The sequence below is a fragment of the Alternaria viburni genome (assembly GCF_023758015.1).
Source record: "Alternaria viburni strain BMP 2772 chromosome Unknown scaffold_6, whole genome shotgun sequence".
NCBI lineage: Eukaryota > Fungi > Ascomycota > Dothideomycetes > Pleosporales > Pleosporaceae > Alternaria > Alternaria viburni.
This window is the reverse complement of record NW_026055775.1, coordinates 727,242-747,441: the sequence shown is the minus strand read 5'-3', so window position 1 is coordinate 747,441 and position 20,200 is coordinate 727,242. Positions and strand designations below refer to the sequence as shown.

Here is a 20,200-nt window from a genome sequence, read left to right as displayed (position 1 = left end):
GTATCAAGCTTATCCTCAAGCGCAAGATGAGTAACGAAGACGATTCCGGCAGCAGAACAATACGAAAAGACGACAAACATGAACATGAATAAGAAGACTACCAACGTGAAAGTATGGACATAACAGGAAAGAGAAGGAACTGGTAAAGTGACCTTTAAGCAAGAACAAGGGTACAAAGTATAAAGAGGAAGGGGTATCATAAACTGTCAAGACATCTGCAGTGAAGGCCGCTCAATGTGGCTGTACTGATAAGGTCATGCCAACAAGCATAGCCATATCATATCTTCGTAACCGCAATATTTGCAGTTCAATCGGGGATCATTTTCTCGAGTATCATGCTCTCATTTGGGGGAGGGGGGGTTGCCAGGTGTTACCCCAGCATCAGTGTCAGCTTCGTCAGCGCTGGCCTCGGTCTTTTGTCGCTTTGATGCTGGTTCCAGTGGCGTGGTTGAGTCGGCGGCTTGCGTACCGAAGCTGTCGGTTCCTGTTGTTTCGACAACATCTTCCATTGCGGCCTGCTGTCCAGCGTTCACAGAGGGGTTTTCCTCCGTATCGTCGAACTTGCGCTTCATCCAGGGTGGAGTGACCACACCTAGACCAGGTGGGGGTGGCAGGGCTCCGTTCTGATCAGGCGCTCCCGGCCGCTGCTGGGGTGTAGGATTGGTAGTACCAGTAGGATGTGGCGGAACGCCGTTGTGATGGGGCATTGTTGGCGTCTGCGGAGATGGAGTGGCTACAGCTGGACCGGTATGACGTGGTAAGTCTCCGTTCTGCTGAGGCACTATCGGCGTCTGCTGAGGCGCAGCGTTGGTAGTGCCAATTTCGGGTGTGTGTAGCGACCCGGTATAGCTTGGATCCATTCCTTTAAGCCAAGTATACGGGCCATAATCGCCTGTAGAGCGCTCTTCGGGATCAATCATTCTGAGATACAGCCACTTACGGTAGATATCTAGGGTGCGGATCTTGCTCTCTGGCTCTAGGGAGGAATGCTTTCGTACCCGTGCATCTACGTTCATGGTGAGAACCATCGAGAACCTGACCAGAGTGTTGCGCTTGGGGTCGTATGAATCGTTTAGGTTGACCACCGCAATGCAGTCGGGAGGTGCCCATGGATGGCTGTTAGGAGTGGGTGTGTTCATTGACATCTTCACGTCAGAGTTCGGGTTCATCGCCCGCTGATGCTTGATCCTTGCTTCGTATCGCATTCGACGATCGAGTCGGATCCGGGTCATTATGGAGAGGTGCGAAGCACAGAACTCTGGGGATTTGGGGATGGTTTCTGCTTCGTCTTGCCAGGCTCCTTTGCCGGAATAGGAGAAGAAAGGCAGGATGTCGACGGTTGCGATGTTATCGTCGTATGATACACCAACTACAAGGCCATCTCGAGATTCCAGGGAGAAGCCGTGTGGCCAGTCCTGCCCGTATTTATTACGTATGTAATCGTTTGGCTGAAACCGAAGTACGCACTTATCAGTATCAGCAAACTCCCAGGTTCCGTCCGCGTGGTGTTTGCGTCGCTGGTAAGCGTCGAGGAGACAATGCTTGATCATCCAGAAACTGACAATGTCTCCGGGTTTGAGTTTCTCGTTCTCTGGTAAGACCAGTCCTGGTTTACTCTGGATGCGTTGACTGATACGCCCATGTCCGTCCAGGATTGGGGTTTGGATGGTAGCGTTACGGGAAGGAGTATTCGGCCGAGCTCGTTGCGAGGGCTGTCGGCCACTCCCGCTTCTATTTGAGTTCTCGTACTTTGTTCCGCTGGCTGCGGTTCTAGCTGCATAGTTGATACCAGCACCATTGCCTGCAGTTGCAGTAGGCTGTGTAGACACGACAGGAGTCAAAGGGACCGAGGTAGAGTTGCTGGTGCTCCGAGCACCAAGAGGTATGAGGTTTGGATTCTGGCCATTGTATACATTGGTCATGCCATTTCCGATATACATGTTGCCTGTCGAACGGTTCCGTTGCAGACCTGCATGTTGAGTGGGTCGTCGGTTTCCAGGAGTTGTATCATGTCCTTGAGCTTGGGGTGACAGGGATCGGTTTCGAGGCCTTCTGCCTTGATCATCATGGTGGGTGCCCCTTGGTTCCCGACTATTTCCACGTGCATTGCGATCGTTGGGTTGCGTGCCGTCCGCTCCATGCCTCCGATCACCCGACTGGTTTCTGTCTGTCATAGCTAGTTACTTATTGTGGCTGGGTTGAGGAGGTTGTGGTTATGTCGGTAGTAATAGGGGTCTTGATTCATCGAGTAGTGGCCACTGATATATGACAGAGCGGGCGCAAGGCACCTCTCCGAGTTTAGCGCAGCGGATTTGACCATTTCACCTGCTTTTGCTGTCCAAATTGAGAAGGATTCATAACATTCACTCGCATCCAATTCACAGCGAGCGAAGCTGTGGAGGCGATGTGGTGTGTACTGATTCTGCTTATGTAAGATCACCGAGTAACAAAGACGGTAATATGACAAAGGCAAGCCTATGCCATTGACTTCCATGTCTTTGTTATTGGTGCAACCTCAACGTTAGAAGACTCATCTTCGCTGCAGTTCTCAAAGTAATGCCAAACAACGATACTTGCGCTGTCATGCACTCAAGAACTGATTCGTAGATACCCGGCAGTCACGACTGATTACTCGTCCAGTGTCAAATTCCATGGCTAACACCGGGAAGTTCCAAAGGAAAAGATGCTTTCAAGACTTCATCGACGATGTTGGTCTCCAAAGCGCCATGCATTCGACGGGACGACCATGCAAGTTTCTTCGTCTCACAGAGGACTCTGCACACTTTTCTCCGGCCACAGCTGGGCGGGAAAAGGCCAGACCTGCTTCGAACTGGCTTTGGCTTTCTCCTGAGATTCACTCGATGGCCAGTGAAAGAAAATACGATAGGGACTGCCGAGCTCGGGGAGGTGAGCGGTTCCTCAAGCTCGTACCGCAGATACATCCGCAGTACGTAGCCCCTGCCGAGATAGGGAGTAGGCCAGTCGGACGTTCACCGGGCGCTTCTTCGCCTGACCAGTCAAAATCGCAGGCCGACCATCTATCACACGGAGCGATCTCACAGTCTCCCACCCTACGACAAGATCCGGACTTGAGACATCCAGAACCTGGCCGGTTCCACCCGGTCATGTGGTGGCCAGATGCCATAAGAAAGGAGAACTTCTATGAGGAAAGTGGCTTGCTACTGATTGGTAATGGCTTCGATGAATGTGCAGGCATCGTGCCGACGTACGAGATGTTCAGTGCCATCGTAAAAGCTGGGTCGGCCCGTCGTAAATTCAATGCATCGTGCGCGTGGCGTGACTGCGAGCTTGATACGATTGAAGCAGAGTATACCAAGATACAGCACGACGACAACAAATTGGGGGTGGAGGCGAAAGAACTAGATAGGGTGACTTCAAGCAACTACGGTGAGTACGACGAAGACACCTTTGAGTGGGCCATGAAGCGTCGCTCAGAAGTCATCTTACGTACCCAAGCAAACGTTTTACAGAAAGTAAAGCTTGAAGAACAGCAGAATGATGTCTACGCTCGACATGAAGCAGTAGAAACAAGCCTGAGAGACGCAGAGCATGCGCTATGGGTCTTGCTGGACGAACTGCTCGTAAAGATAGGCGTTCTGCCTGGAATCGATGACGCCGACAAGAATCCGCGGGTCCAAATCCTGAGCGCAAAAGAACCCGTAGACGGTTGTAGCTTGAATTGGTCCGAGAATAATTGGAACGATGAGATACCCGGGGAGTGGAAACCCGCGCCAGTCGTGGACAAAGGTAGTGAAGTATTTGAAGCTCTGGGAGAAGAAGAGCCAGAGAGTACTTGGAATAACGCATGGAAGGACTATCCTCGCAACGACCACCTGCTGGCATTACAGGATGTGCTCTACCAAACGGCGGACGAGGCAATACGCGTTGAGCGAGAGTTTAACAATGTTCGTGAGCAGTACGATCAGGAACTGAAGACTTACATGTTTCACCAGAGAGGGAAACGTGGCAACGCAAGCGTAAGGTCGTATCAGTTGGAAGAAGAATTTGGCCCCATATGGCTGGAAAAATGCCGCAAGATTTCTGCGAAGATGCAGGACGCTGACAGAGGCCATGCGCAGGCGGAATGCGCTCTCTCTGATGCAAATCGGCATGATCGCGAGGTTCGAAAAAGGCCGTCCAAACCGGAGCCGGGCCTTCCGGGTCAGACAGAGGCAATCGAGCCACGAAGTTTTGGAAAGAGGATATCCTCCCGTAAGCGGCGCTGGATCGATGAATGGCTTGAAGATGTGTATATGAATCCGGGTGACGAGGATCGCCAAAAACCTAGAGAAGAACCGGGTCAGCCCATTACGGTTGCTACGGATGAGGCGAGTAGATCACTGCGCTCCGAGGATGTTCCAATGGCTACAGGTAGCCGACGTCGAAGAATCGACAGATATGTACTTCGAAGCCGAGATTTGCGACCAGACACGTCGAATACTGCTTTACAACAGCTGCATCTTGAGTGGGCACGGAAGGTTGGTGAATGGATGTAAGTACATACTCACTGGTCATATCGGCGGCGATCCGGAGACTTCCATACGTAGATGAGATGAACAAAATGGTTAAAGATAGCAGTAAGGAAGCGAACAGGGTGATGAGTAGTGTATAATTAGGAGCATTGAGTGCATTCCAAGGTTCTTTCTGCGACGGAACGCGGAGATGACGATGACGTAATGATGACATGCGAGACCCTGAATCCCTTCGTGATGCGTTTCGCCCGCAGCACCAACCGACCCTTCTGCAAGACGTCCCGCATCAGCGACTGCGGCCTGCAGCCATTACTGCCCTCATATCTTTTCGTCAAGGGGTTTGTCGACACCATTGACGTGCGCGAACCGAAGGGGCAGTGCTTTCTGAGGGGCCGCGAAAAAGCCCATTACCCAGACTTCGTCTTCTCATCAACCATTTCCGGAGCCTCGAGCTCTCCAGACTCAGCTGGCTCACGGTTCGCAGCCATCGCCGTCTTCCTATCAAGCTACACGAATCGTTAGCACACGCCAAATCTCTTATCCGCCAATGATACTCACCCATCTGACCACGAACGCCCATCCAATAAAGGCAAAGACCACCACGATCATGGTGATACTTCCTTTCTTCCAGTACGGTACATCCGTGGCTGGGTACATAACAATACCCCACCACGTGTACAGGATCAGACCACCCATAGCCATTGTATACACGGTCACACCCCTCACCGCATCGTCGCCCGTTCGCTGGCAGATGGTTGTGGCCCAGCCGTACATGATTGGATTCACGATGAAACTTGTGCCACTGAGGTAATGCGCTGTGAAGACTCCCGCATCTGGAAGGTTGCGCACGAGCAGAAGCGATGCGGTGATGAGCTGCATCGCTCCACTAAAGATGATCATAGGCAGACGATGACCTGTATGGTCGATAAAGGCTCCGCCCAAAATCTGGGAGACGATCGCAACAGCTTGAATTCCGAGAGGGTACGTGTTGATAGCGGTTTGGGAGAAGCGAGACTTGTTGTGCTTGAGCCAGAGGAGGAACATGCCCTGGAAGGCGAAGGCTTCGAGCATGGCGCAGACGACTGAGAACGTTGTGAGGATGTATCTACAGAGGAATTAGTATGACTCCCTGGTTTTGACTAACACGACCGGTATCTGCTCACATAGTAGGCGTTAGGAGAACACGCTTCGCAAGGCTCTTGAACTCGATGTTGTGGGTGTCTGCTGTCTTGGGTGGTAGACGACTCATTGCGAGTTGTCTTTCCGCCTGAGTGATGTACGAAACTCTGGTCGACTCTGGAAGATCCGGGAATGTGAACTAGGCTTACTATCAGTCCTCAGGTTCGGGTACAAGCACCGACGTAACTTACGAATCCGAAGAGACCAACTGGGATTCCCATGAGACCGTCTGAATCAGATGTATCAGCAACGCGCGCGCGACGGCCCTCGAAGTCGCTCACGTACCAATGATGAACACCCATTGCCAACCCTTCAAGCCGCCTTTACCTTCCATCGTCTGGTGCATTGCCGTCATCATGAGACCAGCGCACATACTTCCGACCTGCCCGACCGCAGTAAAGATGGCAGCCCGTTTGGCTATCTCGGAAGGCTTGCTGCGGGGATCTTGAGCATCTTCCCATGAAAAGGAATTCGATCGACTTACTACCATGAACCCATCACATACACGCTACCACTATACAAACTGGCCTCGATCAAACCCTGGAAGAAGCGGACTGCACAAAGCTGTGAATACGTCTTGCACCCAGCTGAACACATGGTCAAAAGAGACCAAAGGATAAGAGTGAACGGAAGCCATATGCTAGGGCGAACTTTCTGGATGATGAGACCATGGGGTATCTGGCCGACAACGAGACTGCGAAACTGTCAGCTAGAGTGCCATGACACACTGGCACACTGAACGGACCCCGCAGTGAAAATAGACAGCAAGATGCTATACTCGTTGCCTTTGAGGCCGATGTCTTCGCGGAGACCAGCGACGTAGGCATTGGCGAAAGCCTGGCGGTCCAGGTAGTTGAAGAAGTAAGCTGCACAGCAAAACACCTAGTCAAGACAATCAGATATCATGAGTAGTCCAATTCTGCGACAGTACTGACCATGATGAAGATGTCTAGTCACATGAAAGTTAGCATGGTTGCGCCATGGGGATAAAGATGCTCATACCAAGCTTCACAACGAGCTTCCTCTCCAAAACTTTCTTCGCATCGCCAGAGTCGCTGGCCCTGAGCCCTGCGTACTAGCATTAGCATCCAAGCAGCCATACAATTCTGGAACCACAAATTCCTCACATCCTAAGGCACCCATCTTCGGTTGTGTACGTTGGTGGATCAGATAAAGCGACGATTATCAGATTGATTAGTCGTGGTACCAATCGCCCAGTTTTAATCCATCTGATAGCACCCGCGTGGGGCCAAGGCCTGGCCTCGGAGCCGGCGTATTGGCATGGAAGATTCTTCGCGCTTGATGATCGTCGACCGAGCATCGGCCCGTTGTTAGGGTGAAATAGGGCCTTGGCCTTGTGTCGAGACCGGGTGTTCTACCAAGAACATCACTCTGGTCCTTGGATCTGCTGATTTCTCAGTCATGATCCATGTTTACCGTTCCCGTTGAGCCCAGAGACTTGAGCGGATGGAGTCACTTCTCCATCACGGTGGTTGAGCTTTGCATTTATGTTACGTTCTCCGCGGGGTGTGGGCTGCTTAATGCGAGCGAGCAACCCCCAAAAATATCCCTCACATGTTTCTGTCCCGACTGTCTGGTAGCTGGGTCTGGATATGGCACGATGCATGTGCTGTCGAACAGAATGTCCGCGGTATGCGCGACACAGGGAACCATTACCCCCATTCGCCAGCTTCCTACCTGGTGGATGGAAGAATCTGTAAAGCTGTTCATCCATACCGGAGTAACCTTCGGTGAGCGACTCTCTGGCTGTGGCCCATTTAACCCGCGTTTTAACCGCGTTTACTCAGACTTGGCCTCAGGCGTAAGCAGTGACCCTCTTCATGAAGGCAGATTGCCGCGTACACCTAGTGCCAGGTGAGCGGTCGTTGTGTATCTCTCATAGAACAAGATGCCATCGCGAAGAATGTTCAGTCGGGAAACAACCCATGTCAACCACCTAATCTCACGACAATCCATAACGCCTGTCTAGATGAAGGCCTCACCTCAGGTCCCCCTGCTCTTCAGCTGACAAGCACACGGCCGCAAGGTAGCAACCAAAACGCGTCCGCTATACAACACACAGAACTTCTGGTATCTTCCAGCATATACAGGCCAAGATCTCGTCATCATTAAAGCCGGCATAGGCTTTCCAATTTCTGCTCCCATGAAACGACCAAAATCGTACAGGTGATCCTTTCTCTAATACCCTCATCATATCATCACGAGCCCTAGTCACCCTCCTGAGTTCCCATGACAATGAGGAGGTTTGCTACAGTGAGATACGTAATACAAAGCTTCAGCCCACAAGCTAGACCCACTCATTCGTTCCAGCAATAGGGCTACACTAAAATGTCTTCCAATGACCAAGGGGGCGCCAACCGTGGCCCCTCTCAAGTACCTTCCCAAGACAAAGTTCCCGAACTTGTTCGCCCTAAATCTGATAACTCTGACCATACTGATCACCCTAGCGAGGAAGGTGACTCAATGTCGACTATCGAAACCACGAGCACTGAGAGTGTCGAATTTGATGATGAAGACCAACCCAGCGATGAAGAAAGAGGGGTGCCGATCGCAGAACCACATGATTCGCCTAGACACGTCGTCCGCGAGGGTGATGAGGGAAATGAGGGAGAGATCCGCGAAGCAAACCAGGAAGCGAACCCCGGAGGAAATCCAGGGGAAAACGAAGGACGCGATTAGGGATCCCTCGCTGAAAACTTATCTGGTAATAAAGCTGGTCCGGAGCTGCAAGAAGCGTCAGACTATTATAATCACGTTCATGTATAATTAAAAGGCTTGACAGATTAATGCAAGAGCTTGGTCATCTTGACAATGCATTTTACTATAATCTCATAGAGATGGCCTGAACATATTTACCAGTTGACTATGTAGATCATGAAAATGCCTGGCCGCGATCTTTCCTTTTGGACTCATCGTCATCGGCCATCATACCACTCATCTCAGCGTCCGCGACGCGGAGTTCTTGGACCAGAACGATCCACACCATCTGGTCTCGACCAGTCATCTTCTGAATCATACGGAGCATCCTCATATGGAAGACCATCACCCCTCCCGTACGAACGATCCCGGTACTCATCCATTGCGCCACTGTCACTACGCGGGGCGACGCGGCGGCGAGGTGAGCGAGATCGACGGTGAAGCGAAGTTGGTCCATACGAGTACTGCGGCGAGGTTGGTCGATACTCAGGCGAAGTTGATCCATACTGAGGCGAGGTTGGTCGATAGTGAGACGAAGCTGGTCGATAGAATGGACTACGAGGTGCTTCATTGTCGCGTCGCTGTGGTAGTGGAATTGCGTTCTGCCCGGTTGCAACTGCAAGGCCTTGAGGCGAAGTCGGCCGGTAATATGGACTGTGACCGTAGTGTGGGTTACCTGTTCCCTGATCGTCGCGCCGCTGTGGCTGTGGGTTTGCAGACTGCGCGACTGCGACTATAGGGCCTTGACGCGGTCGCTCTTTGCGATCCTTTTTCTCAAAGTCCATCTTTCCGATGACGTCGATGTTCTGCTGTCCACTCCCGGTGTTGACGTTCTGATTGTACACCGGCGCTGTCATGCGCATGTGCGTATTGCCATGTGGACCCTTCAACGTCTGCTTGTGACCGCCGGGGTTACCATCGCCGGCCGTCTTGTTGGTAACAGTATCATTGATCGAGAGCTTTTGCTGTCCAGGGTCTCGGTTTAGGCGATGCTCTGGCTCGGTAGGGATCTCGTACTCAGTTGGAGCGGCGCCGGTAGCTGGTGGTGGCGGAGGTTCGAATACGCCATAGACGTTGATATTCTGCTGACCAGACCCGCTGTTGATGTTTTGGTTGTAGATTGGCGCGCTGTTGGTGAGGAAGCTGGTGGCGAATGGAGCCTCGATTGACTGAGAATGACCATGGCCGTGTGGACCATTTTGGGAGTTAGTGACGGTGTTTTCCTCTTTAATGTGACGGACACGACCGGATTGATCTAGAGCCTCAGATTTCTGATCTATCTTCCCAGAAGTTGGTGGTGGCGGTGGTCGAATCGGCTCGCGCTGTTGCCGTTTTGATGCATTAGGTGCTGGTGCAGTGGAAGCTGATCGCTTCCCGCCGTTTCGCAGAACCATTTCTTTGCCATCGGCTTCATTCTCCACATTTAACGACATGTCGAACGGTCGAAGGCCAAACATCCTCCGAGCATCTTGAGCGACGCCCAACATGCTGTTGCGAACTTCCTGAGACTCTTTCCAAGCTTCCTTTTCGACAGCCTGAGTGAAATTGTTTGCATATGAGATCTCTATCTGTGTCGGTCGTCGGACTTCTTTACGGATCTTGGCAATCAAAGACTGTAGATGACCTTGATTAGAGGTGGGTTGCTTGGTCGTTGTACCCATTGGAGCCGCCATATTTGGTGTACTTCTGATCTGAAGCTAGGCTGTGTATCGTGTTGGAAGCCGGTTGATAAAATGCGGGCGCAAGGTTAGAGGAAGGCACCACAAAGCTTTTCTCCTCCGTAGGCAGAAGCGTGAAATGCGAAGCAGGAGATTTCACTTAATGAAGTCCCCCCATTGTTTGTTCATCGAGTGTTTCCTTGTATCGATATGAATCTGCATGCGCTTGTTGAGGTTGTTTGACCAGGTAGCATAGAATGGTAAAGACCAAGTTGGCGAACATCATGTTTGGCCCATGTCTAACGACATATCTCAACAGCGTTCGCTACACAGGTGTACCCATTGTTACGATCCGCAGTCTAAGTTGGTGTTAACCCTGTAGGAGTGCCGCTCGTGTGCTCCAGTCGTATTAGTAAATGTCAATGGACATTTCGTCGTTCTCGCAGGAAACATTGCAATTGGCGATAGTAGATTAATGAATGGAGATGGAAGAGAGGATGGAGTGACGGCTGAGATTTGGCAGGATCGCTCCGGAGATGGCGCGGAGATAAGCACACCAGCCACCTGGACTTCGCAGCACTTCAGCATTCATAACTATGGTCTCTGTAGCATTGATCGCGACACATGTATAGAAATGTGGCGCTTCGATTCAATAAGCTCTTGTTGTACCCCGATTTACATGCTCATGCCAGCCGCCCTTGCTGCATCATCACCGGCTTCCCCAAAACGTGCCTTCCTCGCGACGTCATCCCCCCTTCTCCACCTCCGCACCTGCAGATCACCCCATCCTACCCCAGACGCGCATTTCTACGCGACCATGCAACGCCACCAATAGCTCGGCAAGGCTTCCAACGGCGTTTTACCTCTTAACCATTCGCCAGAACCTCTTGCACGATCCCTGCCCCGCAATTACTCCGTCAGTTATGTGCGCAGGCAGCGTGTGATAACGGCGATTTTGCCGACTGACCATCTGTTGTGACGTCGGGGTCAGATCTAGCATGCTGCGTGTGTTCGGGTGATATGATCCGGGTAGCGAGCGGTGAGGTATGGAGATGTGTGTATAGATACATGGGCAGGGCCCATAAGGTACTCCAGTCTTCTTCGCATATCCCATCGTCGTAATTGTGCGTCGCATCAAGTCGCATCTAGCAGACCAGCGAGCAGAAAGCGTCCAATATGTTCCACGCCCCACACTTCAACTGGCAAGTCACATCTCTACACATTACTGTAACACGCGCTGACATCTTACACCGATACTTAGGTACGGTCGCGGCTTCAAACTTCGCGCCGCCATAACGATCGCGTGCCAACTCGCCTTCGTTCTCTTCGGCTACGACCAAGGCGTCTTCAGCGGCATCGTCGGCAACGAAGACTTCCTGAACACCTTCGACCACCCTTCACCCGGTCTCGAAGGCATCATCGTGTCGATATACAACCTCGGTTGCTTCACAGGATGTATCCTCAGCTTTATGTTCTGCGAGAAGACGGGACGGAGGCTGGCTATGTGGATTGCCATGGTTTGGATTATAGTAAGAGGGCAGATCTGTACTGGTGGGATTGTGGCTAATGATTACAGGTCGGCGGCGCGCTCCAAGCGAGTGCGTACTCGGTGCCGCATATGATGGTTGCGCGGTTTCTGACTGGAATTGGTACTGGGATCGAGACATCAACTGTGCCGATGTACCAATCTGAACTCTGCGAGGCGAACAAGCGCGGTCGGCTCGTCGCGTCGGAACCGCTTTTTGTTGGGGTAGGTATCGAGCTTGCGTACTGGTTTGACTACGGCATGTCGTTCACGGAAGGATCGATCGCGTGGCGTTTGCCGATTGCATGCCAGGTCATCTTCGCGATTATCGTTATCGTACTTGTTTTTGGCCTTCCTGAATCACCCCGGTACTTGTATGCGCATGGCCGACATGAAGAGGCGCTTCAGATTCTTTGTGACGTTTACGACGGCACGCCTGATGATCCAAAGATTGAGAAGGAGAACAGAGAGGTGCTTGAGGCCTTACAGGTCGAAAGAGAGCATGGAGAGTACAAGTGGTCACAACTTCTCAAGAAAGACTGTGTGCAGACTAGACGTCGTGTATTGCTTGCCTATAGCGCGCAGTTCATAAACTAGATAGGTAGTATTAACTTAGTTGTTTACTATTATTAGATAAAACTAAAAGCTTCTAGTTAGAGAGTAAGTTTATATTATAGTAAATATAAATACTACTTCTTAAGTATATAAAAGAGGTAAAGCTTTATTTTACTTTATTATCTTATTTTATATTAATTTATTAAGTTTAATAGATTATAAGCTTAGAAGTTTCTACTACACTAATTATATCTAATAGAAACTCTCTTAATAAAGTTACTACTAATCTTACTATTAAAAACGTATTCTTATATAAAATTACTAAGCTTATTAGATAAACTAACTTTACTAAATAGAAATAAGATATTAAGATTATTACTTAATACCTTAACCTCTAGAATATTCTTAATAGTAATAATATAAATATTAATAAACTTAATATTCTTATATACTTATAAGCTATATATAAAAAAGTTAAACTTAATACTTAATTTACTCTAGATAAGTATAGAAACTTTATTATAGAAGTAGAAATTAATAAAAATAACTCTAAGTTCTACTAGAATATTATAATTAAAGAAGCTAAAAAGTAATATAAGAGTGCTCTATATAACTATAATAAATATAATAAGAAAACTAATTAAGTACTTATACTTCTTAGACTCTATATTTTAGACTCTATCTAATTAGTTTTAAATAAGTATACTAATTTTATAAATATCTAGATATACTTTAAGAAATAATATTAACTTAGTAACTACTAAAATAAGTAAATTCTTTATAAGACTATTAAATTACTCTACTTAAAGAACTATAAAGACCTTAATAACTTCTTTAGTTAGCTAGAAGAGAATATTATCTATTTTTAAGAACTAAAAAGTATATATAATATAAGCGCTCTTTAAGCTAAGATCTTTTATTCTTTTACTCTAGAGTTTAATAAAACTATTTAATTTATAAATATACTATATAATAGATAAAACGTTAAATAGTCTTACTTTAATAATATTAAATAATAACTCTAAGACGCTAAAATTAATATCTATTAAAATAAAAAAGATTAGAAGAAATAAAAGCCTAATAATAAAAAGAATAATAAAGATTATTATAATAAAAAAAATTAAAGTAAAAAATACTTTATATAAGAATATAAAGAATATAATTACTCTTAAGATAAGTGCTTTATTAAGTATCTAGAACTTAAACTAGATTAGATAAAGCTAAAGAATAAAGTAAATAAATAAGAAAACTAAAATAAAATATTTAATAAATAAATTAGTCTTATATTTTACTCTACTAAGATTACTAAGATTATAAAAGTCTAAAGCTTCTACACTAACTATTACTTATCTAACTAGCTAGATAACCTAGACTAAGTAAAAGCTTAATTTACTATAGATAAAGTTACTTATAATAGTACTAAGAATTGTAGTAAAAATTAAAGTAGCTAATTAGAGCGCTTAGAGGTCTTAGATAACTATAATAATAATAAACTAGTTACTATTAATTACTACTAAGGCTACTATATTAATAGTTACTTCTTAAACTAGTCTAACTATTATTAGAATTATAATTAATCTAGTATATAATCTACTCTCTATTCTTACTTCTTAACTAACTCTTAAGAGGTTAGTATTAATATAGAGTATAGAAATAAAAGAGAGATAGTACTAAGAGATTATATATCTATAAAGATAAATATAGTTATAGAAGCTATACTTATACTTAAGAAAGATAACTTATTAATAAATAAATAGGTTATTAACTCTAGAGCTAGTATATATCTATATAATAATTAAAACTAATTTATAGACTTAAATAATATTAAACTAAGATTTATATAAATTACTAATACTAACACTATATTAGAAATAGTTAGAATTAGTATAGTATACTTAGATATTAACCTAGATAATAGAACTTAGAACTATATTACTCTATCTAACATTATATACTTACTAGATACTATTTATAGTTTAGTATTAGTCTTATAGATTATAAAGTAAAAGATTAATAGATTAGTAAATAAATCTATCTTTTAATTCTAGTACGCTAAAACTAATAAAACTATTATAATTACGCTAGAAAATAATAGTCTCTATTAACTAAAGCTTATTAAACTTATAGATACTACTACTCTATAAGATACTACTACGCTTTTATATATATTTCTAGTAATTAATTAAAATAAAACTTTAGAAGATAATTCTATATATATTATAGATTAAACCTATAACCTCTATCTAATTAGGCCTAGCTCTATATTAGGCAAGAAACTTTAAAACCTTACTTATATAGCTCTCTCTTTCTATAACATAGTATTTTACTAGTAATATAATTTTAACTTAATATATCTATTACACTATACTACGTTTAAAACACTCTATACTTAGAATACTATACGCTAACTTTATTAAGTTATATTATAATTAGATACTAGACTATTTATGTATAACTTGCTAACTAAAGAAGCGCTGCTACTAACGTTAGAGCTACTTATTAGGTAAATTAGATATCTATACTCTTTTAGAAATAACTCTATAAGGCGCGCTACTAATTAAAGCCTATAGAGCTCTATTATATAACTATAGAGTAGAACTTACAGCGCTAATAATTCTGCGTCTAGGCGTACTAAAGATAGAGCTATAAAAATAAGGCACTAGTAGTTAGCTAGAAGCCTACTACTATAATAGTTAGATTTATTAATAGAGAATATTAGAAAGTGTTAGACTTAGTTATATAAATAATATTAAATTACAAAGTTAGTAGAGAACTAGCTTATTCTACTTATAATATTAGAAGGTAGTAAATAAATAAGTAAGTAGATATAGTATACGCTATTAGAAAGATAAGGCGTCTCTATAATATCTATCTATATCTATATTCTATATTGCGCTAATGTTATTTAGTAACACCTCTACTCTAGATACTTTTTCTAATAGCTTTAGCTTTAGTAATATCTAGAACTCTACTTAGATACTTATAGGTAATACGTAAGAATCTATACCTCTACTAGCGCTGCTATCTTTATTAAAGTATTATAAAAGCTTCTTCTTAGTGTTCTATCTATAACTTTAGCTTATAGAGAGTTTAGATAGTAGTTACTAAAAACTCTAGACTCTAGATAATACCTATATCTATATTAAGTTTTATAATATTACTATTAAGGCTACTTAGAATAACGTCTACTATATACGCGTCTTCTTCTATAGCCTAGAGACTAAGCCTTATAACTAGATTAAGCTTCTTAAATATAAAAAGAATAACTCTACTAATATAGATAAATAAACTACTTTTATAATCTAGATAGATTAAGACTACCTCTCTAATAATAGTACGTACTAAGGTAAAGTTATGTTAACTATTACTAACGCTGTAAATTTTAGTAAGTAAGCCTTTAACTAGTCTAATAACTAGTACTTCTATATAACTACTCTTCTTACTATTATCTATAACGTATTATATTAAATAAAGTTAAAGAATAATTATATTAATAAGCTTACCTAACTACTTAAAGAAGCTTAGAACGCTAATAGTCTTAAAGGTTTTATTAGTAGTTAGAAATATACTACTAAGAGTACTAAACTACGTAAACTCTAGACTGTAATAACGCGCCTTTAGACTAGTTACGCTACTAAGTTAACTAGTCTTTCTACTTATAAGGCACTTCTCTTAGAACGTAACACTATTACTAAAGAGCGTAATAAGCTTAAGCTATAACTAGAAAACTCTATTACTAGTAAAAAGTATAACTAGCTTATTAATAACTTTAACTATAAGAAGAAGAAAGCTAACACTTACTATAATAAGTACTAGCTTAAGATTACAGAGCGTAAGAAGATTACTATAGTACTAGAAAGTAAGAACTAGAAAGTTATTATAGCTTAATAGGCTACTAACACTACTATTCTTAACTTCTAGAACGCTTAGTGTAAAGCTAAGGTCTACTTAGATAAGCTTCTCTACTATAAGCTTTTCTACTAACTATACTTCTTTCTCTTCTATAAGCGTTATAAGCTAATTCTACTTTACTAACCTAACTAACGTAATATATTATCTATCTAAGACCTACGTAATACTTAAGTAACTTATAATTAGTTTTTCTAGAACCTAAAAACCTCTTAACTAAATATAGAATAGTTATAGTTTTTACTATAATACCTAAATCTATATACTAGGTAGAACTCTAGTACGCCTACACTAGGCAGTGCTCTAGTACCTCTAGAAGAAATATATCTCTTAGGTATAGCGCTAGCCTTATTCTATAAAATACCTAATATTAAAAAGTTCTATAGAGAAGCTAATAAAGACTATAAGTAATAGTGTAAGACTACTATTAATAAGTACGCGTCTCTTTCTAATAAGACTTATTATATTATCTATTTTAAGTAAAAGATCTTAGGTCTAGCTTAGCCTATTATTAAGAAGATAAAGATAACTAACTATTTTAACTACTTAAACACCTTTAATAGTATATACTTAATATATAATTAGTTTAGTAAAGCTAAAACTTTACTTATAAATAGTAGCCTACATTAGAAGTAAAGTAAAACCTTTACTATCTAGTAAGCCTATTTTCTTAGTGTTATAAATATTCTATATATATACTCTTAGCGTATACTTATTAAGAAAGCTTATAGCCTTATAAATACGCGCTTAGATAATACTATAGCTACTATCTCTAATAACTATAAAACTCTTACTAAGTTTCTATAATGTACGTAAAGTATTAATAAAGCCTTATAAGATATTAGCTTTAGTAAGGCTACTACTACTATAACTTCTACTACTATAAAGTTACACTAACGTACCTCTAGTAACTACTTTCTAGAGCGTAAGTAGTATAGTAATTACTATATTAAGCGTAAGGTATAGAATACTAGAACTACTAAGAATAAGAAGAAGTGCTATAAGTATAGTCTATACTATAAGTATAGTAAAGCTAGTTATAATTAATATAACTAGAACGCTTCTTATTATAGTAAGCTAATTACTTCTTTTAGTAATATTTCTCTTCTTACTACTCTTAATATTAATAATAATAAGACTAAGAAAGAAGATTTTAATAATATTATTACTAAGAATAAGTCTAAAGATAACTAGTATTTTTAGATACTTTTAATTAAAACTATAAATAGAAGTATAACTAGCGTATAGTAGCTAAGGCTTCTAAACGCTAAGTCTAGTAGAGTAAGCTAATAGAGCTTACTACTACTTCTTACTTTAAAAGTAAAAGAGCTATACAAAGAATATATTACATCTCTACTACTTTACTTTATAGTCTACTCTAGGTAGATATTAGCTATTAACTAGAATTTTGCTATAGTTTATAATAGTAATAAAGCTTCTAGTAGAAGAACTCTACACTTATAGATACTAGAGCTAGCGCCTACTTTATTAATTAAGAATAGATTAAGTAATAGCGCTTTACTACCTTTAAGGTATCTAAACTTATTTATCTAGCTCTAGCTAATAAAGAGAAAGTTACTAGGCTTATATACACTACTAATATTACTATTAAGTATAAAAATTACGTTAGTACTATTCTCTATTATATTATAAACTTAGAAAAGTATAATATTATTCTTAGAATAAACTAGCTTAATTACTATAAGCCTATTCTTAGCTTTAGTAGCTTACGCTTTATAACTTTTAACTATAAGAACTATAAGGTTAATTATCTTAAGAATAGACTCTAAGATACTATTTATAAAGACTAGCTACTTAAGAGCGCGTTCTAGAAAGTAGCTAGTAAATCTACTTCTATAGAAAATCTTAAGATCTTAATAATTAGCGCTAATACTGCCTACCTAGCTACTACTAAAAATCTAGATTCTATAGTCTAGCTAGAGCTCTATTATTTTAATAAGATTAAATAACTTAAGAATCTATCTATAGATAACTATAATCTCTCTACTTTTAAAAACTAGGTTATAAGCTTTTTATTAGTAATATAGAAGAACTTTAAACACTATATATCTAAAATAGAGCGTCTACTAATAAGTAATAAGTAAATACGTAAGCTTATTTCTACGTATATTCTTAACTAGTTTTCTAACTTATTTAGCCTATAGCTAGCTAATATTCTATCTTTACGCTGCTCTAGCGTTAACTATATTATTAATATTAAACTAGGTACTACTATTTCTAAGCTATATATATATAGGCTTATATAGAAAGAGATAATAGTAGTAAAGATATATATTAATAAAATAATTAGCAAAGGTTTTATTAGACTTAGTATATTACTATACGCCTTATCTATCTTAGTTATTAAGAAGTCTTTAGGTAGACTTTATATTTATATTAATTACTAAGAGCTTAATATAGTTATACGTAAGAACTATAATACGCTACTTATAATTAAGAAGACTCTTACTAGAATAGCTAAGGTATAGATTATAACTCTTATTAATATTATTACTATCTTTAACTCTATACGCGTTAAGAAAAGTAGTAAAGAGAAAACTATATTCTTAATACGCTATAGACTTTATAAGTATTTAGTTATACTCTTTAGCTTATATAATATACTAGAGATATTTTAGATCTTTATTAATAAGACTTTCTATAATTACTTAGACATTATATATATAGCCTACTTTAATAATATTCTAATCTACTTAGATAATAAGAGAAAGTATAAAGGCTATATACTAACTATTCTAAGAAAGATTAGTAATACTAGAATATACCTAGACGCGTCTAAGTACTTCTTCTCTACTAAGCGTATCTAATACTTAAAGCTTATACTAATAACTAAAGAGTTAGAGATAGACTCTAAGAAAGTAGCTACTATTCTTAAGTAGTAACTTCTAAGAATAGTTAAGAATATTTAAGTATTTCTAGAGTTTATAAACTTCTATTAATACTTTATTAAAGGCTTTTCTACACTTATAAAGCTATTAACTATACTTATAATAGTAGATAGAAAGAAGGTATTTTTACTATCTTCTAACTCTAAGGTAGTTATATTATTTAAGCTTCTTAAGTAAGCCTTCTAAACTATAGGTATACTTACATACTTTAATTTAGATCTAGAAACCTAGCTAAAGACTAACGCTTTAGACTTTATTATAGCTACTATCTTATCTTAGATATATAATAAAGTACTCTAATCTATTATATTTATTTTATATAAGATAAACTTAGCTAAGTATAACTATAAGATCTATAATAAGAAGCTTCTTACTATTATTTACACCTTTAAGAAGTAGAGATTTAAGCTTACTAGAACGTTAGACTTAGTAAAGGTCTTATCTAACTATTAGACACTTTAGACTTTTATAATAAATAAGCGCCTTAACTATTATTAGGCTTAATAGACTAAGTATCTTTCTAAGTTTAACTTTAGAATTACCTACTAGCTAGATAAGTAAGGTACTAAACCTAATACACTTACTTACTATCTAGATAACTTACCTAAGTATATAGATAATAACTATTACTAGCACTAGTAGTAGATAGTTATTAAGCTTTATTAGGTTAACTTTAAGCTTTATGTCGCTATTCTTACTAGCTACTAAAGTTCTAACACTAGATAAGCTTTATTTCTAGCTTACTATTATCTTTATTAAGTCTAGCTTACTATTCTTAACGTTGCCTAGCGTATATATAATAATAGTAAGGTAGTAATAATATACAAGACTAGCGCTTTCTCTATAATAAGTATTACGCCTACTAGCGTAGACTAGAATTAAGAGTAATAGAGTCTTAGAAAGAAGAATAACACGTTATAGAATAATATAGGTAACTTTACTAATTATATTAGCGCTATCTACCTATAAGACGCGCTCTTATAAGCTATTATTAAAGCTAAGAAAGATAGACTCTACTACCTTTCTTCTAATATAGTTAATAATAACTAGAGACTATATATTAAACTTAGAGATTATACTATCTATAATAACCTACTCTATATACAAAGTAAGCTTTATATCTCTAATATAGATAATATCTAAATAAAAGTTTTAAACTAAGTTTATAAATCTCTATATAAAGGTAGATATAGTAGTAAGTATAAAACATACGCTAAGCTTACCTAATAGTATTACTAGCTATAGATAATATAT

General features: G+C 40.7%; 5 protein-coding genes across 5 annotated transcripts; 1 reads left to right on the top strand and 4 right to left on the bottom strand.

The window, feature by feature from the left end:
- Nucleotides 1-341: 341 nt before the first annotated feature.
- J4E79_003698 (uncharacterized protein) lies at nucleotides 342-2,065 on the bottom strand (the record flags this gene model as incomplete). The annotated part of the gene is made up of 2 exons (XM_049352590.1): nucleotides 342-1,898; nucleotides 1,955-2,065. The coding sequence occupies 2 exons, from the start codon at nucleotides 2,063-2,065 to the stop codon at nucleotides 342-344; spliced, it is 1,668 nt and encodes a 555-aa protein (XP_049212969.1).
- A 796-nt stretch (nucleotides 2,066-2,861) lies between these two features.
- Nucleotides 2,862-4,517, top strand: J4E79_003697 (uncharacterized protein; the record flags this gene model as incomplete). The annotated part of the gene is made up of 1 exon (XM_049352589.1): nucleotides 2,862-4,517. The coding sequence occupies one exon, from the start codon at nucleotides 2,862-2,864 to the stop codon at nucleotides 4,515-4,517; it is 1,656 nt and encodes a 551-aa protein (XP_049212968.1).
- Nucleotides 4,518-4,900: 383 nt separating this feature from the next.
- Nucleotides 4,901-5,742, bottom strand: J4E79_003696 (uncharacterized protein; the record flags this gene model as incomplete). Its single annotated transcript, XM_049352588.1, has 3 exons — nucleotides 4,901-4,999; nucleotides 5,052-5,598; nucleotides 5,657-5,742. 3 exons carry the CDS (start codon nucleotides 5,740-5,742, stop codon nucleotides 4,901-4,903), a joined length of 732 nt encoding a protein of 243 aa, XP_049212967.1.
- A 635-nt stretch (nucleotides 5,743-6,377) lies between these two features.
- Nucleotides 6,378-6,815, bottom strand: J4E79_003695 (uncharacterized protein; the record flags this gene model as incomplete). Its single annotated transcript, XM_049352587.1, has 3 exons — nucleotides 6,378-6,538; nucleotides 6,675-6,740; nucleotides 6,800-6,815. The coding sequence occupies 3 exons, from the start codon at nucleotides 6,813-6,815 to the stop codon at nucleotides 6,378-6,380; spliced, it is 243 nt and encodes an 80-aa protein (XP_049212966.1).
- A 1,750-nt stretch (nucleotides 6,816-8,565) lies between these two features.
- Nucleotides 8,566-10,063, bottom strand: J4E79_003694 (uncharacterized protein; the record flags this gene model as incomplete). The annotated part of the gene is made up of 2 exons (XM_049352586.1): nucleotides 8,566-9,044; nucleotides 9,067-10,063. 2 exons carry the CDS (start codon nucleotides 10,061-10,063, stop codon nucleotides 8,566-8,568), a joined length of 1,476 nt encoding a protein of 491 aa, XP_049212965.1.
- Nucleotides 10,064-20,200: the final 10,137 nt, after the last annotated feature.